Source organism: Podarcis muralis, chromosome Z, assembly GCF_964188315.1.
Source record: "Podarcis muralis chromosome Z, rPodMur119.hap1.1, whole genome shotgun sequence".
In the NCBI taxonomy this organism is placed as follows: domain Eukaryota; kingdom Metazoa; phylum Chordata; class Lepidosauria; order Squamata; family Lacertidae; genus Podarcis; species Podarcis muralis.
The window spans coordinates 38,662,830-38,690,667 of NC_135673.1; the positions used below are offsets into that span (position 1 = coordinate 38,662,830).

The window sequence follows — 27,838 nt, forward strand, 5'->3', positions numbered from 1 at the left end:
AGCCTACACCCATGGATAGAATAATCATAGAAATAGCTGATATTTTGCCTATACAGGGAAAGAGTCTGTCACCTTTTAAGATCTTCATCTATTTCTGTGCTTATTTTGTTATAGTTGTGATCTGTGCAACCAAACTCTTCAATATTTTATTGGGCTGATTTTTAAATGAAATCCAAAGTATTTATAAAAGGTGTTTGTCACTTAAGCTTTCAGATTTACAGTATTCTGAAAATAAATGATTTAGTAGTATTAATCTAGTAACCAGATGCTTCTCCAAAAGTGTACAGTAAGTTCCATGTATTTTGTATTGATGTGTTATTATCTTTCACGTAGAGACATTATGAACTCTTGCAAGCCAGGAAGAGATCATGAACACCTTTGACGTGTGGCACACTGCAATCTTAGTAGCTTTGACAAGTGATTATTAACAAAAACTTCTAACATTAGGTCAACCCACTCTTTAAATATGCTACTGAGATTCACTTATTGAAGGGTTCTTGCTAAAAAGGGTCATTCAGGCCTAACAAAGGCTTTTTCTGCAATTGCTTACACTTCTTAATGAATTCGATACAACCAGGTTTGATCTGAATTTACCATTTATTTATAATATTATTCAAACGCTTAGCAGTTATGGAAGACCCTAACTTGGCATACTGGTTTACTATATGATTGGGGTGATTTAGGGTCCTTGCCTTGTTCTTCATACAGTACATAGGCAAACAATGGAACTCACTTGGATACTCACCGACTTGGATAGCTTTAACAGAAGATTAGACAAATGCATGGAGAGCCCACCTCTCCCATGTGGTCACTGGGTGACCTTGGGCATGCCACTCTATTTGAATCTTTTGCACACTTGGTCGTTGTGTTGGCTGTGTTAAAACTTTAAAAGATTAAACAAATTCATGGAGAAGAGGGTGTCAATGGCTACTAGCCATGATTTCTATGCTCTACCTCCAAAGTCGGAGGCAACAATGCTTCCAAATACCAGTTGCTGGAAACTGTGGGAGAAGAGAGTGCTCATGCACTCATGTTCTTCTCCCTGGTTTTCCACAGGCATCTGGTTGGCCATTATGAGAGCAGGATGCTGGACTAGATGTCTCATTGGCCTGATCTAGCAGGCTATTCTTATGTTCCAATAACTAAGCAATGGCAAGATAAATTTCACAATCAACTGACAGCACACCTCATTTTGCATCAAAATCTTTAGAAATTAAAATAATTGACAAAGGCTCTAACCTCTTTCCTTTTTTGTAGCAAGAGCTCCAGTCTATCATTAGCTCGTTTTACAATTATTTTATTTCGTTCTGCTTCATACTGTCGTTGTGTATTGTCCATGTTAATGCTCAGATTTAATGCCACATTCACTAATGCAGTCATCAGTTTCATAGCTAAAAATATGAAAGATAAAATCACTTAACGTGCATGTGTTTTAAAAAATAAATAAAGACATTATCAAGACTGCCAAATGAGACATAGAGACAAAACCACTATAGTACATTTAAATTAGACTGCTCAATGTAAACAAGGCTGCAATCTTATACACACTTACTTGGCAATAAGTGCCACTGAACTCAAGGGGACTTACTTCTTAGTGGACTTCCAGTTGCATCTGCTTTATTTCAGAAGGCAGAGACAACAAAGCATCCACATGCTAACATTCAGTAATACAGGAGGGAGTCCAGTGAAGATGATCTCAGTTTTTGGATATAGCCCAAAATATATTTTATTTTACTGTGATTATTCCCACTTTAAAGGAAGGCAAATAGATATCTATTTTATCAAACTATGTTTTTCTCTTTGGCTTACTGCAGATTTCTGAACCAGTCATCGCAAATTCAATAAAATATGGGAGAAATCATTATTCAGGATGCCTTTTAAGACTTAAAAAGAGAATACACAAAATCATCCTAATAAAGACTACTTACCTGCCAGTGTGCTAGTATGTCGAAATGCCCTGACTTGAGAGTCTGATAGTCCTGTAAGTAGTGAAATGACTGTGTCCATCATATATTCATCATATATGATACTATACTGACACTGCCGGACCAATACTCCAATAAACTCACAAAAGCTTGACTTAAATTTCTTCCATTGAGGACCAGCCATGGTAAGTGGATAATCTCCACTATCCTACAATAGGAAACAAATATATGTTAATGATATTTCATATTATTGTTTGTTAAAATATAAGACGACTTGAGGAACTAAAACAGCAGAAGTAAATGCTGTAAATGTCAGCATTCTTCAAGACCCAAGAAATGCTCCTCACAAAAAGGATTATCATTGTTTTCTTTAGTACATAAGATATTCTAAGTTCTGTTTTGCTTTCCAAAGTGGAACCAAGATTTCTGCTCACCACAAAAACATAACAATTTTTTGCAGAACCAAAACTCTCAAGGCAGCAGGTGCATTTGAACATGCAAGAATAATAATAATCACTCTGGAATAGCCTTGGGGAAAGAAGTTATTTTAAGAAAACTACATAAACTGAGATGCCAACAAGCAGTTTTCAAAACAACGCAGGGATTTCAAAAGAAACCAATGATAAGCAATCTGTAAGACATCCAGTTTACTGTTGAAGTCAACTGTCCTCTTGAAAATACACACTTTTGGAGAGGAGCTCCCTTATTAAGGCATAAACTGATAACCTCTTCAGAGCAGAATATGTATGGCTCTTGTGCAGTTTATTACCATTGTGCTAAGAAATACAGCTAAACCCTTTTAGATGAATAGTTGGAAGCAGTCTTGAAAAAAACATATTGAAACAGTATTTCAAGGTTTAAACAGTAGAATATTTGTGTAGGAGCATGTACATACATATGTAATACTTATCAAATATTCCACGTCTTTATGACATATCATATTGTTTCTAAACTTAAATACAATATTAAATCTAACAATGCCAATAATATGAATATGGCTGTTTAACAGTGCCCTGGGTTAATATCTTTTAATTCATCCCACGCAAAAATTCTCAAAACTCCACTGTCCATTGTTTTCTTCATTACTGTTACAAGCCATTATTTAACATTGGAAATGTATATTCTTTTTAAATGTCTTGCTTCCAATAACTTCTTTGGGACACCTATCTCTATTCATGCTTGGTATTTCATCGCTCCCCTTAAAACAGGGGTGGAGAAGCTTCTTTAGCTGAAAAGCTGTAGGCTCACATGGGCAGCCCTCTGTGGATTACATGCCCGTGGTGAGTGGGGCCAGGGACATGTGGGCGGAGCCACACATGATTCTTACTTTTGTACAGTAGGCTACATTCCAGACATGCAAAAGCCAGGCAGAGCATTACATACACAAACACTTCCACACACAACAGGCATTATGCACTCAAGGAGGACACAGAGCAGAGACAGGTGTGGCACAGAGAAAATCTTGAGGGCCCAATAGAGGCCTGGAGGGTCATATTCGGCTTCTGGGCCAGAGGTCCCCCACCCTATCCTGAAAACCAGTGTTCAAAATTCACTGGTCGCCAGTCACATTTCGCAACTCACAACCATCTACTTGGTGACTGACATCACCATCTGGCTGGCTGGCACACAGTAGCATTTCTTGCTGCAGACCAGCCAGCCAAGCTGGAGAGATGTCAGAATCACCAGCAACTCTTGACATCTCCACAAGTCGGCAGCGTCTTTTACTGTCACACTACCACAAAAGTCAGCTAACTCATGTAGTAGCATGGCAGCAAAAGACGCCACTATGCTCCAAACAACCCATCTGTGGAGATTTTTGTTGCTGGCAACTCTGGGTGGAGAGGGGGAGAAATTAAGACAATGGAGCCAGGAGGAGAACAGAAGCTGCTTTATTAGGGTGATGGTGGCTGAACCACAGAGCTGTCCGGAACACACAAGAACACACTTTCCTTGAATATTGTTCATCCTATCAGAAGGATACACGAGAGTGGCCCCAACAGAATTATCTGCACATCGTTAATACCCTGCATTCCTGAACACCTGCATGGATTAAACACCACTGACTATTTTTGTCATTTAATATCACTGCCAAGGACACTTGGAGGCCAAAGCTGCATGCCGTTCATCTTTTTATTCCATAAACATGCAACCTAACATCTCAATAAACTAAGTTTCCAAGGTTTATTTTTTAATGAGTTACAGAACCTCAGGGCTGCAAAGGGATGTTTGCAAAACAAGTGAACTTTCATACTCCAGAATAAAGCTCAGAAGGATTTCTAACGTTTAGTGTATAGGATTTCAGAATTGTGGGTTCTACTCAAAGTAAATCCATTTAAGTTACGAGGCATAGCTAACAGGGTCATTACAATCAATGGGTCTACTCTAAGCAGAACTTATTTGGCTACAACCCACTGTCTGGCCAGGTATTTTTCTCTTAAGACAACTCTTTGGTCCCTAGTGGTTCTCTGGACTCTCTTTTACTTCCGTGTGTGTGTGTGTGTGTGTGTGTGTGTGTGTGTGTGTGTATCCATCCTTTGACTCTCTTCTACTGTTATCACTGCTATCCTTTCTTTTAGGACCAATTGACACAACAGTACTTCACACTGAAGTGGGGTGGGTGGAATTCAGACAAGGCCATCAGCCTTATGAACGCCTCTTAACTCACATGGTGTGGCTTGCTACTTTCTGGAAAGTCTTTGAAAGATGGCTTGAGCAACATTAAAAATGGTTGTGCTAATCAGCCATTTAGAAGCACAGGAAAATTTTGAAAAGGAAAATGGTTATAAAAATGATAGTTGATATATAGTTATTCGTGGACTTAAACCATATGGTGACATTTTGTGCCTTCATGGCACAGGACCTACATTTCTTTTTCACAAAATGCATATACCAATGCTCAAGGTCTCCTCTAAGTACTCACATTCATTTTTATCATTCCAGTTCCAAGAATACTCAGTAGACCTGGTTCCCACCACTTTTGCTTAGTGTTATAGTTTTGTAATGCAATCATATGAGAGTTTATTCAGAAGTAATCTCCAGTGAATTCAATGGGATTATGACCTGGGAGACCAGGGTTTGAATCCTCACTCATCCATGAAGCTCACTGGGTGACTTTGGACCAGTCACCATCTCTTAGCATACCCTACCTCACAGGGTTGTTGTGAGGATGAAATGCAGATGAGGAGAACCATGTACACTACTTTGAGCTCCTTGGAAGATAAATGTGGGATATAAATACAATAAGTGAAATAAAGGATTTCTGCTTCTGTAATGGGGCTTTATTCCCTTCCTCCACAAGCCACCCCTCAAACTGGCTTGGGGGGATTGGAATAGCCACCACCACAGCACCCAGGGGCAAAAGAGAGGGGTGGTTCCATCCGGCAAGTCAAAAAGCTTGCCGTGACAGAATGATTGCCTTAGTGTGATGCTGAATTCCAATCCTTTAAAAATCAGTGAGGCTGTTTATTTTTTGAGGTGATTTTTATTCCAATAGAGACTCAAACATTCCACTGTGGTGATCGTAACTTAGGTTTAAAGTGCCATTTGGTGGCTAGCTTACATATCTGAGTTTCTAGCACTGCTTAAAACATTCCTTCAAAAGAGATGCCATCATTATTACCTGCATGTTTTAACTGTAAGTTCATTTCCACTGCTTTTACTTATTAACTTTCCACCCTACCACTATCCTTTGTTATGCAATGTATTACATCAAACATTTATATCCTGCGACATGATAGTTCATTTCATAAATGCATGACAAATTTTCTAGAAATATGTCTAAAATTTACCTCATCAAATTCTTCAGTCATTTTCCGAATAATTTCTGAGTTTTGCATATGTCGAAACATCTCTGCTGTTACAACCCCTACAAGTAACAAATAGTGATTTAAAATCACATCATACAGTATCACAGACCTTAACTTCTGTGGGGGGGAAAAACGTTATGCAGGAACATACTAAACTGAAATGTCATTTAATGTTTGGACAATAAGCACTGTTTGGGTATACAAACAATTACAAATTCAGGCAAGGCCTGCTTTATAAGCTGCTAACATGCAAGTTTTTATACAGTTGGCTGTTAGAATTTTCTAAAACATGTTATATGCTATATTGTATGCCACCTCAATCTCTGGCAAGCCACTACAGAAATATTGTTAATAAATTAATCCTGAAATATTATGATTCACAAACACATGAAATCCTAGTTGGCAGCCTAAGATCAATCCACAATGTCTTCAATTTTTACAAGCAAGAGAACCGAGGAGGAGGAGAGAGATAATAATAATAATAATAATAATAATAACAATAATAATTTTATTTATTCCCCAGCCAGCCTGGGCGGCTTGCAGCACATATAAAACATAGTAAAATATCAAACATTAAAAACTTCCCGATATAGGGCTGCCTACAGATGCCTTTTAAAAGTTATGTAGTCCTTTATTTCCTTATGGTACAGGGCTTGTTCTCAAGCTAATAAAACATAGTTTATTAGACTGAGAAAGTGACATCTGAACCGAGTCTTGCTCTCCAACAACAAGAACTGAAAATACTGCAAACTATGCTATTTCTTCTACCTCCTCACTCACTGCAATGTTTGTTTTTTTAAGTGTTTATTGAAGAAGATTTCTCAAATCTTTAAAGAAGAGGCAGCTAACCCATTCGAGTGAATACATTGTTTCCTCTCTATGTGACCACTGAGTTGTGAAATTTAGACATCCTATCAACTCAAGCCATCGTTTGCAAGCCTACTTCAAACAGTGATTTCCAGTTCTGATTTGCTGGCTGGTAACAAAACTCGGGTTATAAATTCAGATGCCATGACAAACCATAGTTGTACTTCCTTAGCCATACTTGGGCATCATGTCTGAACTGAGCTACTCTGTGACAGGCAAGTCTAATGGAAACATGTCTAGCCAGCTGTGCTTAAGAGAGAGAGTGGTGGCAGGCATTTGCAAGCCAAGCCCCCACATTTAAGTTGAATAGTTAATTGAAAAAAGGGTGGGATTCGAATTTTTTTTTAAGTCTGTAAGGAAGTAAACGCTACTTCCAAATACACTTCTTACCTTTACAGCCTGAACATTGAATAAAGAAGTTGATGAGATCAAGAAGTGCTATATCCCTGTCATGTTTGTAGGATTCTATCCAGTCATCTACCACAGACTAGGGAAAAATAAATAAAGCCACCATTAAATACACTGTAACTACCTTTTCAAGATGCAGCTCCCACCCACCCCAAAAAAGCCACCATTCAAAAAATTATAATAAGCTCATAAAGTTCCCTGAACCAGTTCTTCTAAACAGCAAACTAAGTTGCTTATTTCTTTACTTTCTTTCATTTCTCAAAGTATTAGGCTATATGCATTCACTAGCAGAATGTTCTTCTGCTCACACAAAACAACTTTCCCTTCTCCTTCCCCTCTGCCAGCCCTGCTCCAGTTATGTGAAACAGAGAAGTCTAAATTGTTGTGAACAAAGTATTTTGCTTGTAAGCAGCTTCTACTGGTGAAAGAGGTAAAATGTTTTAATCAAGCAAGACAGTTCTCAGTTAAAACTATAGCTTGCAGATTGATGACAATGAGACAAAAGAGTTAGCTACACTGATTTTAATCCAAAGGTGCCTTTCAACACAAATGCTGCCCCCTATGAGCAGAAGGGTACCTTTGGATCAAACTATTCTTATGTTTGTATCTAGATACAAACAAATGATTCCATTAACCAAAATAATTTAGAAGTATTAAATAAACCTGCACTAATAATGCACACTAACTCTTAAGATTTGGAATTTAGAAAGTACGTCATTCTGCCAATACTGGTAGAATTAGCTTCATAAATTAATTTCTGAATAGGTAAAGTTAAAGGACCCCTGGACAATGAAGTCCAGTCAAAGGCAACAATGGGGTGTGGTGCTCATCTCGCTTTCAGGCCAAGGGAGCTGGCATTTGTCCACAGACAGCTTTCAGGGTCATGTGGCCAGCATGACTAAACCACTACTGGCGCACAGAGTCTTGGGATTATGTTCTCCCCCTCTGAAGGAGAGCTTTGGAAGTTTCACTTAATAACAGCATGTCTTGTTATCAATATTTGGGCAAGCCTTAACTATGGTTTGCTAAAACAAGCAAGTTTTATCAAGTTGCCTTCACAGTCAAAAATCGCACATGTGTTAAACTGCTGTTAATATTGTTCAATAGAAATTTCTGCCTTCCTCCTCATAGCTGCACCAGAGGAGAAGGAGAAAGGATTTTATGAGCCCAGGGCTTTACTGGAATTTAAAATGCTAAAACATTATTTAGTTTATGTTCAAACATAGCCAATATGATTATATGTTCTTTTATTAATTTCTTCATGAGGTCATGCTCAGTTTATAGCCAGAGTGGGGAACTGAGGGACAGATTTGAGTTTGGACAACTTTCCAGGGGTTCATTCCAACGGTTAGACAAACAAACAAACAAAAACAAAGAGAATAATGCTAGTATCTCTCCCCCTCCCCATAGTTGTCTCGCTGTTAAAAAGTTTATGTTTTAAAATATAACATCAAGGATGTGCATAAGAGCCCAACTCTTTAGACAGTTTCAATTTTATAGAGTGCTTTATTTACACTGCTTGAATATTCACTTTAAGACCCCCTAAAAAGACTTACCTGCATAGCACTCTTGCCCATTTTAACAACTTCAAACAGCATCATGTTTTCCACACCATTCTGCTGGTGATGCCCATTCATTCGATTTGGACCACCAGGCTTCCCTGCTCCGTTTCCAACTTTCCCCTTCTCTCCTGTACCTTTTTTCCCCTTTTTACAGGTCTGTATAAATATCAAAAGCAAATCTATTTATTAGTAAAAGTATAATTGAACTATTTCAGGCATTATTATGTGTTATCAGAGGTTTAAGATTTTGGAATCTTTATTTACTATAAACCACTATTAGCACCTGTTTTGTTTCAGCAAATATAAACTGGCAGAACACAAGTTTTCAACACAAAGACCAGGATATAAAGGGTTGCATGTACACAGTGACTTTCTGGCCTGCCCATTCTAGTAGCAACGTATCCCTGGTAAACCTGCCCCCAAAGATGTGTGAACACTCTGGAACACATTCCATGAGAAGAACAGCTTCAACTTGAAGAGAAATCTGCAACCTCCCCACACACTATTACACCAACATTATTCAGATTCAAACAAGCACTTAAGTCACCATTACTGCATGGATAAAATTTCATTCAAAAATTATATAAAATATAAACCAGCTTTATTACATTGCCACCAGTCTATATGACTGAGAATGCCAGATACACATACCTTTCCTTTTCCTGGTTTCTGATTTTTTCCTTCAATATCTTCAAAGTCAGTATCTGAAGAAAAATGTGTTTCAGACTCCCTAAAAAGACATATTTTATATTCTTGGTAAGTATGCCTTTATTCTGAAAGTATTTTATTTACCATGTCTATTATCTGGATGCAAAATAGTTTGCCCTGGCTGAACAGGGTTTCAATATGAACAGGTTTCAATACGAACAGGAAGGTACATGTCAGAAGCGAGCCAGTCCATGACAGTACAGGAGTGGTATCAGCATATGATACACACCATGCCAATTCAGAAAGGTGGACGGATGAGAGCAGAAGCTAGGAAACCTTGAGTTAATATGTGGATAAAGAATATTTCCTACCCATCATCTGAAAAATTTAAATGGTGACAAGAATACTGCATACATAACAATGAAATTTGCATGCATCCATATCAGTTTATCTTCCTGATGCAAGCAGATACTTCACTTAAGCTGCAACTCAAAATAAACTTACTACAGTGTAAGCCCTACTAAGCTCAATGTGCATAACTTTGAATAAACTCCCAGCATGATTTGCAGGAAGCAGCAAACCAACAGACTGTGTGCAATTAACATCAGGTGAACAAATAAAATTTAGACAGCACACGATTTAAACGGGGAAAACAATGCAGTCAGAGTAACACTCATTTCTTTGCTCATCCTTAGCAAGTAATACTTTTGTAGTATCTTAAAAAGAGCACACTCAGGAGCCCTGTTTGAGCCAGTTGTGAAGTAGTTCATTACCTACACCACTGGTCTTCCACTAGTGGGTCTGGAATCACTAGTGGGTTGCAGCTTGATCCAAGGTGAGTTGCAACAACAGCACTACCTTCATGTGAATATATGCTAAAAGATTAAGAAAGTGGGTCTTGGGTCTGAAAAGGTGGAAGACACCTGACATACACTACCCCAAATCTGCAAGAAACACCTCCAACACCTCCTTGAACATTGAACTTATATGGTTTAAAAAGCCATTACATCTGAAGAAGTCACAAGACAAATATTTATGGCAGGTACCCTTTGATAGTGGCTAAACTGTTCAAGCAATCTTTTTAAGTAACATCACATAATTATTTGATGATGAAATGATGCTAGGACTACTGACTTAATATACAGTGGTACCTCGCAAGACGAATGCCTCGCAAGACAAAAAACTCGCTAGACGAAAGGGTTTTTTGTTTTTTGAGCTGCTTCGCAAGACGATTTTCCCTATGGGCTTGCTTCGCAAGACGGAAACGTCTTGCAAGTTTGTTTCCTTTTTCTTAACACCGTTAATACAGTTGCGACTTGACTTTGAGGAGCAACTCATAGAACGCGGTGTGGTAGCCTTTTTTTGAGGTTTTTAAAGACTTTGGTGATTTTTGAAGCTTTTCCAAAACTTTCCCGACACCGTGCTTCGCAAGACAAAAAAAATCGCAAGACAACAAAACTCGTGGAACGAATTAATTTTGTCTTGCGAGGCACCATTGTAAGCCATAATTTTAAGGCATATATATAATAGTATATATCATTGCTGCTGAGGGGGGGAGGAAGATGCTTTGTGGGTTTATCATTTAACATTGCTATTTTAAGGTACTTACTGAAGCAGAGCAAAATTAGTTGTTGCTTCTTGAGCTGCTATCATTTCTTTATCATCTTCTGGAGCACTACTGTGTTAAAAATGCATTCAAAAAGCAGCTGTAGTTTGCAAAAGTAATTGTTTATCACTTTATTCTCTTGTTGCAGTAGCCTATACCTGTTAAAAAACAAACAAAAGGTTAACTCAATTTACATAGCAGCTTGTGGTTTTAGTTGCTCTCATCAAATATATATTGTTGCTTCTTTAAAAATAGCCCCCAAAGATAAAATAAATAAAAGTTTTAACCTATCATTTAATATAATTAAATTAAGGCGTAGAGTCATCTGGTAAAGCATCACTCCCTTATTGACTTTTACATCCTTTGATATTCTAGTGGGGGTGTATACTAGATCGTAAGTTTGAACGCCGGGGTCAACCCACCACTTAGACTTTTTAAGAGCCTCCCGATTTGAGGCTATCCAAGCGTTAAAATCGCCTCCAGTAATGGAGGGGACAAAAGTTTTAACTTTTTTTCAAGAAGCAAGATATACTTGGGATTAGTATATATGCACGTGAAATATCAATCTCAGAATTGTCTCACTGTGCTCCTGGGAATATAAATGCCTTTGAGAACAGAACAGATCAAAGGTTCACTGGATCTAGCATCCTGTTTTCATAAAACAATCAACAAGATACTTCAAGAAACAGAGAAGGCAAACTGCAATCTTCCCTACTGTTTTCCCCGCAAACAGGAGAAAATCATATTCTAACATGAAAGTTCCATTTAGTTCTCTCATAGTTAACAGTCAGTGAGAGACCTACAAATTTGTCTAGTCTCCCTTCAAGATCATGTAAGAAGTCCATGTAAGTTATTACATCTTGTAGTAGCAAATTTCAGATTAACTGTGCCCTTAGAGAAGAACTTTCTTCTGTTTCCCCCAAGTTTATTAATGTTTATGCATTTCAACAAGTAGCCCTGAATTCTGTATTATGAGAGAGAAAATTATCTCACTCATCCAGTTTCTCAACACCATTCATACTTTATATATATCGATCATTTCACTCCTATGAAGGTACTCCAATCCCTAGAACATTTTGGTTTACCTTTTCCCAGTCTTTTCCTGCTCTGTAATACCTTGTTACAGGCAGAATGATCAGAACCATACAGAGAATTTCAAATGTGGCTATATTATAGATTTATATAATGGCAATGTGATACTGGCCATTTTATGTTCAATGACATTCCTAACAATCCCTATTATTTAAGAAATTTTCTACTTGAACATTGAATCCCTTGAACATTTTGGTTTACCTTTTCCCAGACTTTTCCAGCTCTGTAATACCTTATTATAGGCAGATGATCAGAACTATACAGAGAATTCCAAATGTGGCTATATCAGTGATGGAGAACCTTTTAGAGACCGAGTGCCCAAACTGCAACCCAAAGCCCACTTATTTATCGCAAAGCGCCAACAATGCAATTTAACCTGAATACTGAGGTTTTAGTTTAGAAGGGGAAGTTGGCACATCCATGTGGAGACACAGTGGAGTAATAAAGTGGTATCTCAGTTTTTGAACGGCTTAGTTCTCGAACTACTTGGAACCCGAACACTTCAAACCCGGAAATGAGTGTTCTGGTTTTCAAACTTTTTTCAGAAGCAGAACGTGCTCTGTTCTGAGTATAACTTCCATTTTGAGTGCCACACTTCCATTTTCAGAATGAGGAAAGGCGGGCTGGGCGGCAAGCGAGCAGGCACCTGCTGCCCTCCAGCACTTCGTCCCTCCGCCATCGCAGCCACAACAGCAACCACCCCCTCTTCCAGCTCCGGAGGCGCTGAGTGAGGGAAGGCTGGGCTGGGGCAGCAAGTGAGCAGGCAAGTAGGAGTGGGATCAGGCTGCGCTGAGCTGGATCGGGGCTGCTCAGCTGGGGAGGTGCAGGCTATGCCACACTTTCCATTGAGGAGTTCGCGGCTGCACTCCCCTCAAGGGAGAAGATTAAAGGAGCCCCCACCTATGCATCAGATCCCCTGCAACCCATCTCTCAGAAGTGGAGGCTTCGTGCTTCCCAGCTGAGAGATCTCCACCCTGCTCCTGCTTGCACACAAGTAGGATTGGGAGCAGGCAGCTCAGCTGGGGAGCACGAAGCATCCACTCCACTTCTGACTCCGCTCCTATTGGCCCTGGCCATAGGGTGTGTAAAGCCTCAACCTCACAGCAGCAGGAGAAAGGCGGCTGCTCGGAACTCTCTGCAGCCCACCAACACATCAGCACACTTCTGAGGTGTGCACAGAGCTGCGCCCCGCCCCCCAGTGGAGGCTCCCCAAGGGAAACCACGTGCCCTGGAGGTTATGGCTCCGTTTTGCGCGCACATACCCTGGCGCCCCATCCGAGGTGCTTCTACTCACTTGACAACTCAACACACTGCCCTCGCATTCTGCCGGCTCTGTGCTGGGGCGATGGCGCGCGTGCCCACAGAGAGGACTCTGAGTGCCCCCTCTGGCACATGTGCCATAGGTTCGCCACCACTGGGCTATACCATAGATTTATATAATGGAAATACAATACTGGCCATTTTATGTTCCATCACATCCCTAACAATCCCTATTATTTGAGAAAATTTCTACTCTGCATTTCTTACCTCAAAAGCATTCCCAGATTTTAAAAAAGAATTATCCTTAATGTTGGTAGACAGAAACCTAAAGGTGGCAAGTGGACCAGATCTTAAGCCATTGAGAATCTTTCAATTTACCGATAGGGTCAGTATCTCACAGCAATTCAAAGTAGCAAGTGGAATGGACTGGGGCTGTATGCTACCCACTGGGAATTACTTTGCAGTTGCACAGTACATATTACCACTGTATTAAGCAAAATGCTTGTTCACCAAAGACACAGCAATGCATTTTCATTAACTGCAACTATGGTAGCCAACCTGCTATCAGTGTTGACACGCTTGTCCAATTCCTGACTGTGGTTTTTAACATGTTTAAAATACTGTAAGCAATAGCTAATTACCAGATGGTTCAAGTGCCTCTTGCGAGGTTTCAAGTTGAAAACAAATGACAAAATTGAAGACCATATACAAACATTTCAGTTGTCTAAGCTTTAAATCCAATTAGTCAAATTTAAATATTATCAAATGCAACTGAACACCAAAGTCTTGAAATGTAATTTCCTGGCAGGAATAAAAGCTTAAAATTCATACTGCCACTAAGTGATGCTAAAACACAATCAGCTTACTTTAAAAAAAAATGTATCATGCTGGAAGATCACTTGGTGGAGCTCTAGCCCAAAGCTAAATAAGACAGGTCACCCAGAAGTTGACCTAGCTATTTCTTGACAGGAAGTTTAAACTGTAACAGCTAAGGCAGAACAATATTATAATGAGTTAGAATTTATATTTTGCAGCTCACTAAATAAAATTACGTACATAAGGTACTCCCTCACTTTAATCATGCAGAGCTTAAAAAACCCCAACAACAACTATAACAACACAAACAAACCCCAAACCTGCTGCAACAATGAGGAAGGTAGTGATTTTACAGAGTTTTGCATCGTGATTAAACTCATCACATTAATATATTTGAATATTTGTTATATTAGTTAATTTTCTAGGTGACAGCGTGTTTTCAGTTGTAAGCTAAAGATTCTGCCACAAATGAACAATCTGATTTTAGAGCGTTGCTCCATTAAGAATTATGCAGATAAATGTCCACTGAAAATGAGAATTGCAAATAGAATGAGCCAAAACTGATCAAACCTCAGGGACAAAAATATCTATATCACCTCACACAAAATGTGGCTCTCAGCCAAATGTTTGGAATGTTCCCATTGAAAAGTAGAATGACTGTGAACTGACACTGAGCAAGATGAAAACGCTGCAGTGAATAATCCAAGATGGGCTCAGTCACACATGCAATTCATCACATGATATGACTACAGCCTATGTGAACCAGGCCCATCTGGATTTAAAACTATTATTATTGCATATTTCCCACGAGGGCTTGATAATGAAGCCTACATATGGAGCAAATATTACTGTTCAAGAAAAGTACACTCCTGAAGGTCCAAGGTTAAAAAAATTTTTTTTATGGTCTGATGCAGATACTGTATAGCATTGCCAAGCACTGCTAATCTTTTAACCAAATGCAATTTTCAATAGCAACAACAACAACAATAACAACCACCTGCCCTTCACCCTAAGGTCACAACCATCACCACCACCTGCCCTTCACCCTAAGGTCCCAGGGTGGGTTACAACAATAATAAACACAACATTATAAACAGTTGAAACTACATATAATCACAAAAATAGGGTGTGTCATAAAAATATGCATCTCTGGTGTCAAAAGCCAGAATAAAGAGGTCACTGAAAACGATATACTAAAGTTGCTGGACACACTTCTGTAGACAGGGAGTTCCACATGTTAGGGGCTGCCACAGAGAATGTCGTATTGCAGGCCAGCAGAACCCCCAAACTATGAGTCTGCTCCTTCCAGGGGAGGGCAACCCCATCCAGGACAGGCCATCTCCCCACCCAATTTACATTACATATCTTGTCTATTCAGCTTCAATTTATTGACCAACATCCAGCTCATCATCAGCTCCAAGTGCCTCAACTGCTTCTCCTAATTCATATGGAACAGAGAGTCACGGCTGAGTGTCACCTTTGTACTGATGACACCTTGCTCCAAATCTCCTGACAACAGCTTCCAGTGGCTTCATATAGATGTTAAATAGCATAGGAAACGAAGTGCCTCACAAAGTTGTCACTGTAGACCTCAAGCGTGCAAGAACAATGATCTCTTGGCCAGATGACAAAGGCCCATTCAACACTCAGAAAAGCTCTACCAGACAGCTACTTGCTGCCACAATGGTGGCAGAGAAATAAGTTTTATTTGTGGTCATCACATGGAAGCCACAATGGTGCAGTCCCACCTGGGTTCTGTCAGGTTCATACCAAGCTTTAAGCTACCTGCACTCAAGATACTGACCTTCCTGGTACAGCATTACTAGCTGGGATTAACCTTAATGGAGGTTTGCAAACAATTATGGTTAAAAATCCAATTCAGGGTTATTGCTGTGTTATGGTTATGAAAAGGAAACCATGACAATTCATATGGGAGAAGGAAAGGTATCAGAGGTTGATGTGTGTAAGCCTGCAACCTACACAAAGCAGAAGCTGGGCAGCATTTTTTACACTATGAGGGATTGAACTAGTTGTACATATAATTTTTCTCCCTCACCCTTAAAGTGGAAAATGTGTACACCTGTACACAAATGGCAACAGTTAGCAGCACTTATATTAGCACAGTATCTAATTATTCATAGGAAACCTTTGGCACTCTCACAGTCACACAGTAGGCATGGTCCCATTGCTTCACTTGTGCTAGGCTGACTTCACAACACATCTTTCTCCACTTGTGCTCTAGCCATCATTCAGCCTGTTTCACTAAGGTGCATGGAGGGTTCAACAATGCCTGAGAGCATACTTAGGGACAACTGTGTCAAAAGCCCAACAAGTCTTGGTGTTCCACAGCATGACAAGGGCTACAACAGGATCACCTGCTCTATCTATGAGAAATTCCCCCAGAGCATTCAGGAATCCATTGGACTCCATTAGTCTCCCGAGACAGATCATCTCAATCTGTCCACCATCCTGAGTGGGAAGATTGAAGCTATAAGTCCAAAGTTTACCATGAAGTGATCTAACTGTGATAGCAGGGTGGCATCCACCATCCCCAGACCATCCCTTCCTCCACCTGGAGCAAAAATCCAAACTAGGGTGTCCTCTGCCCTATGTGCTAGACCAACTTGAGACAGACCAGTAGTTGGCATGGGGCTGCCTCAGCACTGTAATTCTGGGTTATTCTAACATCGCACGCAAGACCATCTTTGCCAGCTCAGTCAGAAAAGATACTGGGCAGCAGGGTAGATGATACACCAACAGCAGTTCTAGTCTACTGTCCGACACCACCAGCTCTGAAACTGAGGGCTTTCCTGGAAATGGACATTATATGGAACACAGCAGCTCCTCATTCCCATACTGCAGCCTGTGCTGATGCTGTACCAAGTATCCAGGTGGGCACAGCTGGACAAGATCAACTCTTCCCAGCTCAACTACCCACCTCATCCATGATCAAATCATGGATAAATGTGGTTTTATTCTGAACTGATCTAGCATTAAACAGCAGGCACAGATGATGAGTAACCAGCAACCCAACACTGGAAGGGATGGGGTGAGAAAGAAAGAGTAAATAGCCCCATCTTCAACTTGCATGGTAACCTGTCACCTCCCCATGGATGTATCTCCTTCTACCCATGATCAGTGAAATTGTGGTGGCATCACCTACATCCCTCTTTTCCCAAACACATTATGCAAACAACAGCAGTCCACCAAAAAAAAATCTGCCACCACCGATTATTCCACAAAGTAGCTGACATAATTGAGAACAATGTTAGTGAAGGGTACAGAACCCACCCAGTCACTATCACACTAGAGCCCATCTAATAAATCCCATAGGACTTAAAACCAGCATCTATATACAGGTCTGAAGCCTAAGTATGGGAATACAGGAACATGTGCACTGCAAAATTCTATCTTCCATTCTTCCTTCAAGCGTTTCCTTCTGCTTCATTTAATACAGTCCCACTCTCACAAAAATAGTAGCAAACCAAAATGAAGTGCCCATGACCAATACAGTGGTACCTCGCAAGACGAATGCCTCGCAAGACAAAAAACTCACTAGACGAAAGGGTTTTTTGTTTTTTGAGCTGCTTCGCAAGACGATTTTCCCTACGGGCTTGCTTCGCAAGATGGAAACGTCTTGCAAGTTTGTTTCCTTTTTCTTAACACCGTTAATACAGTTGCGACTTGACTTCGAGGAGCAACTCATAGAACGCAGTGTGGTAGCCTTTTTTGAGGTTTTTAAAGACTTTGGTGATTTTTGAAGCTTTTCCAAAACTTTCCCGACACCGTGCTTCGCAAGACGAAAAAAATCGCAAGACAATAAAACTCACGGAACGAATTAATTTCGTCTTGCGAGGCACCACTGTAGTTCAAAACAGGGATGGTTGTTATTGGACATACTGCAGCAATTTACTTTCATCAGGTAAAACATGAAATGCCTATGTTTTGTAGGTGGCATGTAAATATTCCTATTTAGGAAATGTTCAGATTGGTTTTTCATTTGAATAGCAAAGCCTCTTTTATATGTCTTTAGCAGCAGGCATTGATTTAGTTTTGAGATGAATTGTAGATCTAACACAGCCTTGTAAATAAGCTGTGAGAAGTTACTAGCCTGGCTTAGTGCTGACAAGGAGGGATTTAGAATTGCATTTCTATGCTTGTTACAGAGAGATTGTTCACTTCATTTGTCTTCTGCTAGCTTGCTTACACACCTGTGTGGAATTCTTGATCACATGTGGCTACTTGGCTACTTCTTAAATACAAGGGTAGGCTATCAAGCTTTAATGTCCCAAAAAGTTTGGGGGTAGGCGGGAAGGAAAACGGCGTTTCCGTGCGCTGCTCTGGTTTCACCAGAAGCAGCTTAGTCATGCTGGCCACATGACCCGGAAAAACTGTCTGCGGAAGCAGACAAACGCCTGCTCCCTCGGCCTGTAAAGTGAGATGAGCGCCGCAACCCGAGTCGTTCACGACTCAACTTAATTGTCAGGGGTCCCTTTACCTTTTTAACTTACACTAGCTTAAGTGCAGTACAGAGTACAAGGGATAAATCCAAACATCCATTCATGTGCAAGCAAGACCACTTGTTTACTCAATTAAATGTGCACTCAGCAATCCAGGCAGGTGTACTGTATGCAAACACAAGAACCTCCAGATGTTATACACATGCACTATAGATTGTGCCTTGCTTTTACTACACTGCCAACCCTTTCTGTGCCCCCCGGACTTAACCCCAATGATTTGCACGATTTCTCTGCAACTTTCTTTACCAAATACAAAGCTTTAAAGAACAATTCCCCAGCAGTAGAGCTTTACTGACTGATTGATACAAGAAAGAAATTATTTCATTTTGCTGTAAGGTAAGTTCTCTCTCAAGCTGCCATGTAGGAAATTCACCCTTTGAATGAAGGGGAGGGGGAGGGGGGAAGTTAGGTATGAGCAAATTAATTATATGACCAGAAGAGTTTTATCTTGGTTAGATGTGTTGTTTGTTTGTTTTTGCATTTATATCACACCTTTTCTCCAAGCAACCCAAGGTTGCATACATGGTTCCCATCCCCATCTCATTTAATTTCAAGTACACCCCTGTAAGGTAGGTTATGCTGTGACGCTGTAAGTGGCCCAGGGTCACTTGGTGAGCTTCACAGCTGAGTAGGAATTTAAAGCCTGGTTTCCCAGGTCTTAGCACTGCACTGCCTTCTCATTTAAAATGCAGGTCATTCTGACTGTGTCACCTTAAAACAGATCAGACATGGGAAATATTCTAATCAACACTAGCCTAGAAGGCAAAAACTGGCATTATAGTAAGTGAAGATATAGCAAGCTGGTGGGCAGTTAAAAGAACCAATTTATTAACTCAAGCGTTCTCTACTGAGACAAAAGTCCCCAAATATTCAGTCTACGAAAATTGACAGCAACCAAACTTGACTGCATTTTTACTGCTACACTAGAAAGAGTTACTGACTGTTACAGTCAGTAGTTAAAGTTTGTGATTTGCATCAACTGGCTGAGATGAATGGGCTCTTCAAAATAAAGAAGTAGACTTTAGGCACTGGCAAGTGGGACCTGTAACTAAATTTTGTAATGTATCCTTATTCTAACAGCTATGCTCCTCTTCCAACAAGTCAGCCGTGCCCTCTAGGATTCTGTAGGCTGCAAGGGACACATTTTTACCTCTCTTCTCCAACTGGATCTCAATATTTTTGTGGCTCCTGAAGGCAACTGAGTATGCTCACGTAATATTGTGCAATTCTTCTGTTATTTACTGAGCCCTGGGTGCTCACTGGAAGGACAGATCGTGAAGCTGAGGCTCCAATACTTTGGCCACCTCATGAGAAGAGAAGACTCCCTGGAAAAGACCCTGATGTTGGCACAAGGAGAAGGGAATGACAGAGGACGAGATGGCTGGACAGTGTTCTCGAAGCTACCAGCATGAGTTTGACCAAACTCCAGGAGGCAGTGGAAGACAGGAGTGCCTGGCATGCTCTGGTCCATGGGGTCATGAAGAGTCAGACACGACTAAACGACTAAACGACAACAACATTCTATTCATTTAGCAGCATTTGGGGTGGTCAGCTTTATTCTGGCCTTGCCCTTTCCCAAGACTCAAGGTCCCCAAAGTTTATGGACAATGATTGGCCTGGTCAAAATTAATGGGTTTAACCTAACTGAAGGGAAGGACCTGGTGTTGGGTTCTCTGATAGTGAAGGGAAAGACAAGCTGCACTCAAATATTCCCTTCCTTCTCATGGTCCTTAAGCCAACAATGTATGCCTAATACATAGGCTGGGGGTGTAGTTTCTTGTTTCAAATCTTCAGCAGCATTGTTACATGGAACTGGAGTGGCAATCTGTCTAATGGTTGTGCTAAATCCACTCAGAGACTTCCTATTTACTCAGCACTTTTTTATGACTGTGCTTGGATGCTGTTTATTGCTTCTTCCCTGACTGTAAGTTTCCCTCAGTTGTCACAGATGGATTTTTATATTCCAACCCACAAAGATCTTGGGCTTCTCTGGGCTGACTGTCAAGCTGAAAATGACTTCTTGGTCTTGCACCTGTTCACCCTGAACTGGTACAGTGTCATGTCATTATTCCTTCTGAAGTACCGCCAGTGCTTAAGCATAGCTGTCAATGTTTCCCTTTTTTAAAGGGAAATTCCCTTATTTCGAATAGGATTCCTTGCAAGAAAAGGGAAAAGTTGACAGCTATGTGCTTAAGCCTCTCTAACAGTTTGCCAGCTGGAAACAGGAACAATATACTCTAGTACATGGGGCTAGCATGAACGATTCATTAGTGTACCTTATCTGACTTATCCAGTATGATATTATTTTTTATATAATTTTTAAATGTTTCCATTAGACCCTTTCTCCAATATAGGGCACAGAGCGACTTAGAAGATAAGTAAAATGTCATTTTAAAACCAACAAATACAATAACATTCAATATTCAGCAGTGTTTATAACGTATTCTAGAACCATACACATAGAAAAAAAAATCCTTTGGGATCCAAATGCCCAAATAAAAATGTATTCACTTTTCTTAAATATTTCCATCATAGGTACAAATCAAATGCCAGGTGGGGGTGGAAGTGAGAGCTGCAATTTGGAGCTTGCAGATGGTAGCTCCGCATCATAAGGTTCCATGTTATCTTACAGACATATTCACACAGCTACATCTTACCAACAAATTTTATTGCTTGATACAGTAGCAAGTACGGCAGCTAAACAATGTGACTCCTGGTCTACATCTACATCTCGTAATTCCTGACCCTTTCACATATGGGTTGTCTGCTTGCAGTTCTCTTCCACTAGTGTATGAATAGCTAATGCGGTGCCCTCCATATGTTGGTGGTCTGTCATGTGTGTCAACTGGTCACGCTGGCTAGGGCTGATGGGAGATGGCAGAATAATATAATGACCAATGTAAGCACATCCTCCATCACAATAAATGATTATACAGGATGGTGGTGGTAAGTTAACTTTATTATCATGTTCTTGTCAACTTCTCTGGGCTTTCTGGTTGGCTGATATTGGAAGACAAAGCTGTGCTAGATAAATCTTAATATTGATGTTTTTGTGGAGATACTGACTGAGCATTAAGTTGCTGGCAACCAGATCTGGAGAACCTTGTTAACTACAGTACTTGGATGTTACATATATTAAAGGAGGAGCAAATGATGCTCAGTATGCATTTCAGTTTTTCTTTTGCTATACAAAGTCAGTCTTCACCCAGAGTTTGCATGAACAGGGGTATCTAAAGGAAAACTTATGGGAGGAAAACCATGTGTTCAGTCCCTGTAGACAACATATTTTTGCTTGGCTTACTAGTCAGCCATTATTTATGGCCGTCTTCCTTCCCATAGTTGTATGATACATGCAGAGGGGCAGCAAGAGTATTTCCATTGTACTGATATATGGAGAAGGTAAGAACCAGCAGAAATATATCCCACTGTTTGGAAGAGTTTCTGTTGTTTCTCAAGACCTCCAAGTTGCAGAACAAAAGGGAGCTCTGGAGAGGAAATCTGTGTGCTATGTGACAGATTGCCAAGAGTAATTGCTTTTGTTGGGCTAATGAGTGCATTGTGGATACCTGCACAAGTCTGAATTTTGTGGACTGCTTGGGAGTGAAGAAGGAATTCACAGTGGTGGTTATTGGGTCTTCCTTTTCCAAACATAACCTTCAGTACAAATGGTACCATAAGCATGAACTCCTTTGATTTTTGCTATTTTACTGTTAGTCTTTTGTCAAATTTTAACTATACAGTAATACTTTAATTTGAAATGAACTTCTTTCTATTTTTGCTGTTCTTTCTGTAAAATTATATAAATTTTATTTTTCAGTTTTTGAAACATTTTCTAGAAAAACAAATCCAATATTTTCCCAATGAACATGTATATTTTGACTTCCCCTCACCCCTTTTGCTGTTTCATATATTTATATAGTTCATAACACTGCTTTGTTATCCTTTTATTCTAATTATTCATTAATCCCTAGTTTTCATTTCACATTAATTTTAATTGCTTGACTTTAAACTAATCCTGATAGAGAACTTATATGTGTCCACAAATGCAGATAGCCCCAGTCTTTGATAAAGGTATTTTCTTCTTGGTTTCTTATTATAGTTAGAATAATTCCAACAAAAATATATAAAAAGTCTTTACCAATTGTGCTTGCATATTTAGTAAATTCATAAAACAAAAGCTTGTCTAAGGTGTGCAGCTAATACTCTGATTTTGTGAACTTGGCACAGTATGCAAAGGTTCACCTTTTTGGATGATATACTACATCCAAATAACTGATAGTTAAATAACTGATGATTATTACTCTATACTGCAAGTATTCTTATGACATACAACTTAAAGAGTTCCTAGATGTATGCTGGTATTATGAAGCTAAGAATTACAATTTTTTCTTCTTCAGATGATAAACTCTGGAAGATATGTTTTTGCACACACCTCATTACATGACATTTTGCATTTTCTACATAAGAAGGCATTAATATTGCTAACTGAAAATGTAATGTGTTGAAGCACAAAACAGTAGCATTTATTATGTTTTGAATTTTAAGCCATGATCATGCATAACCTTGTAATCATAGGTGACAAAGAACAACATGCTGGTGACTTTGAGAGGTCTGCTGGAAGAGGGATGGACTACTCCATCTGTCCTCTGCACCCACCCCAGAAACCAAGTGGGCTGCCCCCTTGGTTTCAGCAGACTGTTGGAGAAGATAATAACCTCTTCTTCCCTCCTCTGCCAGTCTCCAGCTAGTATTTGTTATTGTTGCTGCTGCTGCTGCCGCTGTCGTCACTGTTAACTAAAAACTTTTGTGGACCTACTGAGCAAGGCTGGAAATGCATTAAAATGCAAATCTTAAATTCAACTTTATGTAAGTAAGGGTTGGTCTAAGTCAGTAGCAGTCAACACAGTATCCTGAAGTTGCTGGACTCGCAAATCCCATCAACCTCAGTCAGCATTGTATGTATTTCTTTTAACCTAATGGGTAGCTTTTACTTAAAATTGCCAAAGAGCAATGGGGTCTTAGAGGACCAGAAGTTAACACATCCAGCACAGTTGGGGCTTCAGGAAAGAAGTGGTCTCCAATTGGAGATGGTCAGAAAGAGAAAGAGTAGAAATGTAAATCCCTTTGTGCTTCTGTAGTATTATCCTGTAATTCTAGGAGTACACAGTACAGCCAAGGTTTTGGGAAAGACTGTACTGCACAAAGGACAGTACATCTTCACAGAACTTGGAAGAAATGAAACCTCTATCTCTATGCTCCAGTTAACACAGAGATGCATTAATTACACCCAAGAGGTAGCATCATGTACAGCTTTGTGAATTACTTGTGTCACTTTAGTTATTTGGTGAAGCAGTACATTGGCAGAGCTGCACTGATAACATGCTGTGACTGATCTTTCTTCCTCAGTTACTGTATAAAGAAGTTCTAGACAAATGACGAAGAAATGGGAATAACTCTGCACAAACTCTGTTTGTCTCAAACAAATGTTAAATTTTATATTGACATAGATTTTTATTCAGTTTTTTAGTGAAGAGTGCTAGGAAATGTTCTATTTTATACTAAACTTCCTCTCACCTTATTTAAAAGCATAGCATTGGGAAAAGATTTCAACCTTTATTTGTTGGCATCACAGTAAATGGGACTTAAATGTCTGCCACTCACAAGTAAATGAAGATGGCATTGTTGGCCATAATGAAAAATCCAAATTAGAGCTGTACATGTTCTAGTTAATCAAAACCTTAAGCTTTTGACTTTAGAACTTTTATCATCTTGATGGTAACCTTGGAAAAGATCAAATTTAGCTGTTCAACAGTGAAAACCTAAACAGAAGGAATATTTATATCATCTAAGATTGGGGGGAGGGGGGAGTTATTCTCTGAATAAACATGTTCTTTCAACTGCTAGGTAAAATTACTGAATATGGCCTCTATTGACTTTCTTGCTTAGAATACCTCCTAAAATTAATTCTGAATTCTGTTACCATTATGACAGCCTAGATTCTCTTAATTTATATTATCTATCTATCAAGGGAAGTGAGTGCTTTGCTTAAGGATTGAGGCAGATCTGAATAAAAGAAAGTTTTTATATATCTGGAGTTGAGGAATATGGAGCTGGTACAGCCTCATACCTGCATTGCATTGAAAAGAGCTTTATATAAAAGTCTATTTTCTCACACATCTGGTCTTACAGCTCTTAAGAGGGAACATACTCATGGTGTTGGGTGTAATAGTTTATTCCATCCCCAGCCCCTGGCCAGAAGTGCTATTCAACAACTTGGAATGCTATTTTGTCTTACGTTGGTTAGCTTAATACGGAAATTTTGGATTTTGTTCACCATAATATATCTATATTCTTTCCGTTTGGAGGGAGCTTAAATGGCTTGGTTTCTGCATTCCTCTGAGAATGCTACCACTCCATTTCACTGTCAAGGGCCATGGTTTCAGCCATAAAAACTTAAGACCTCTGCTTGATTAGGCCATAGGCCTATTTAATCCAATATCCTATTTTCCACAATGGCCAACCAGATGCCTTCAAGCACAACAGGAGGGTAATAAACATCTCCCACTGTTATTCTTTTACAGGCAGTACTGCTATATAGGAACATATTAACTCTGAACCTGGGAGCGTCATATATGCACCATAACTAATAGACATTGATAGCTCCATTTTCATGTCATGTTGTTCAATCAAGGATCAGGGGATGACTGGCTGAGGCAAAGACAAGTCTGCAGCATGCAACAGTAAAGCATAAGATGAGGAAGGATCACAATTTAATGGCAGAACACATGCTTTGTATGCAGGTCCCAGGTTCAATGCCTGGCATTTCCAGGTGGGGTTGGGAAAGACTCCTATCCTTAGCTAGTGAACTAATGCACTGAAATGATATAGGCAGTTTTTTTGTATACCTATGTTAAGCCTCCTTGTTCCTCTGATTAGACACTGTCTGATCAAGAAATATTTATTCTATATATACAAGTTGTGCCTCTCACATTACTTGTTCTGAGCTACTGATGTTCTCATACTAGTTTAATAGCCCATCCTGCAGATCTTCCCTTTACCAGACCTCTGTGGTTCAGGATCCACTGTGGACTTAATTAGTGCTAGGAATGAACCAAGTTCTTGGATTATGCTATCCAGTGCTTCTCTCTTTTTTTGCTACCTAGGAACACTAATCCTCATCTTGCATGTAGCACTATCCAAAATCTAGAGTAACAGGATAGCTCTGCCCCGACAGGACCTTCCTTAACGTTCAAGCATAAATATTTTGGAACAGTTATTGGGGCGTTTATGAAGGTTAAATGTTGAACTATCTGTAGCCATTTGACTAAAACTGTCACCATCCTTGACCAATGGCCATGCTGGAAGTGGTTGATGGGAAGTACGCTGGCTACCCATGTACAGTACTTCACTGTCCATTGTTACTAGCTTTTCTTTATTTCTACCTTCCACTTGTTGAGTCATTTTTCTGGCTCATGACTCATGTATTCCACTTCCATTTCACACTGTGACCTGATTGGAGATATATGGGAAACTGTCCTTGGTAAAGCTATATCATCATTAATCAGAAAAACTGTACCTGTGACATGAATTTAAGCAACAGTTTCTCACATCAATGCTGTCTCTGTACTATATTTAAGTTCAACAAACAGGTTTTCCTGATAGCTACCCTACAATTTTGTAACTTATTTTCTATAAGGTTTGTCGAAACAGATATTGACTTTCAAAAACATAAAACTGTTCTGTTTAGGCTGGCATCTGGTAGCCACTATCTATGCTATTTGAGAGTTAGAAACATCCAAGCAGGAATTGCTACTATGGAATATACGTCCGATTTAATTGTATGCATAGCAGAGACTTGCCTTGAAAATCCATGCTTGTGGCTCTCAAGAAATATGCGTATGCTGATAGAAGATCTTATTTAACTTGAAGAAAATTAAGCTGATACTTATCATGATTTCTATAGCCAATTTGTTGCAGCCAATTTGCACAGCTTCCCCTTGCCATCTCGTCCTTACAACTAATGGACAGAAAGCAAATTTATTATCTCAACTGATAAAAAAGGTGTGCAGAACACATGGCTTCCTGTTGCACTAGAACTTAAGACACTGAGAGGCAAAAGATAGAAATACTGATCCAACGGAGTGGAGCAGCCAGGGCTGGACGTACAGAACTATTTGAAAGCAGCTAAAATCCTGTGCTGTGGGACACAGATGGCGCTGTGGTCTAAACCACTGAGCCTAGGGCTTGCCGATCGGTTCGAATCCCCGTGACGGGGTGAGCTCCTGTTGCTCAGTCCCAGCTCCTGCCAACCTAGCAGTTCGAAAGCACATGAAAGTGCAAACAGATAAATAGGTACTGCCCTGGCAGGAAGGTAAACGGTGTTTCCGTGCACTACTCTGGTTTCGCCAGAAGCAGCTTAGTCATGCTGGCCACATGACCCGGAAAAACTGCCTGCGGACAAACATCGGCTCCCTCGGCCAGTAAAGTGAGATGAGTGCCACAACTCCAGAGTCATTCACGACTGGACTTAACTGTCAGGGGTCCTTTACCTTTTAAAATCCTGCTAAACTGCTATTTGGTGGGAAAGTGAGCACGCACTTTATCTTGCAGCCCACTCCTTTTCCTTACAGGTGATCTGCCGAATTTTAACATTCCTAGATGCCCATTTGTGCTCATTTCTGATTGTTGGATCATCTAAAGGAAGGTGTGTATGGTTGTTGTTTCTGTCTATGATTCCCCATTCAGTTAGGTAAATGATTATGGAAGCCTACTTCTACCATGGTGCCCCTAGCTAGGTTGAGGTGGCTGAGGTGATGATGTTGTTGGGGGGAGATTTTGGAAGGAAGACAGAGCACCAAAGTATGCTGATTATAGAAATGTTTAGATAGATTTATGTCAACATTTTAGCGAATTTAATTTAGTTGCCTCCAATGTGCATCATGCCTTTCCTCTAAGGAGCTCAGGGCAACTTCCAAAGTTTGCCCCTTCCCCCTTTGTTTGTTCACAGTAAGTGATATGTATAATAACCTATGGCTTAATGTGATGTGTGAACCAGGCTGAAGTGCATGAACATCTGGAGGGCAAAAGCTTGTCTACTCTTGCCCTAAAGCACACATACAGTTTAAGAAAACTACCTGAAAATGGCTTAATGCATTTGCTGTGTTTTGCTTTACTATGCAATAGTTTACCTTAAACTGGGATGGGTAACATTTTCGTAGAAAGAGGAACATAATTATGTAACCCAAACAGCTAAAAGTATTGAAAACACCCCTAAAAATGGGGTGGGGGGAGAATACACTTCACATATACAATCTCACCATCCACCCAA

The 27,838-nt window shown here is 39.8% G+C and overlaps 1 protein-coding gene across 1 annotated transcript in view; it reads right to left on the reverse strand.

Moving 5' to 3' along the window:
• STAG2 (STAG2 cohesin complex component) overlaps nt 1-27,838 on the reverse strand; it is a 65,420-nt gene that overhangs the window by 26,771 nt on the left and 10,811 nt on the right. The window contains exons 2-8 of the mRNA XM_028716074.2: nt 10,826-10,980; nt 9,220-9,298; nt 8,563-8,724; nt 6,989-7,085; nt 5,714-5,790; nt 1,929-2,133; nt 1,240-1,391 (exon numbers count right to left, since the gene is read on the reverse strand). Of these exons, the coding sequence (XP_028571907.1) occupies nt 1,240-1,391; nt 1,929-2,133; nt 5,714-5,790; nt 6,989-7,085; nt 8,563-8,724; nt 9,220-9,298; nt 10,826-10,869 (816 nt within the window). The 5' untranslated portion in view covers nt 10,870-10,980. The remainder of the gene's footprint in view (nt 1-1,239; nt 1,392-1,928; nt 2,134-5,713; nt 5,791-6,988; nt 7,086-8,562; nt 8,725-9,219; nt 9,299-10,825; nt 10,981-27,838) is intronic.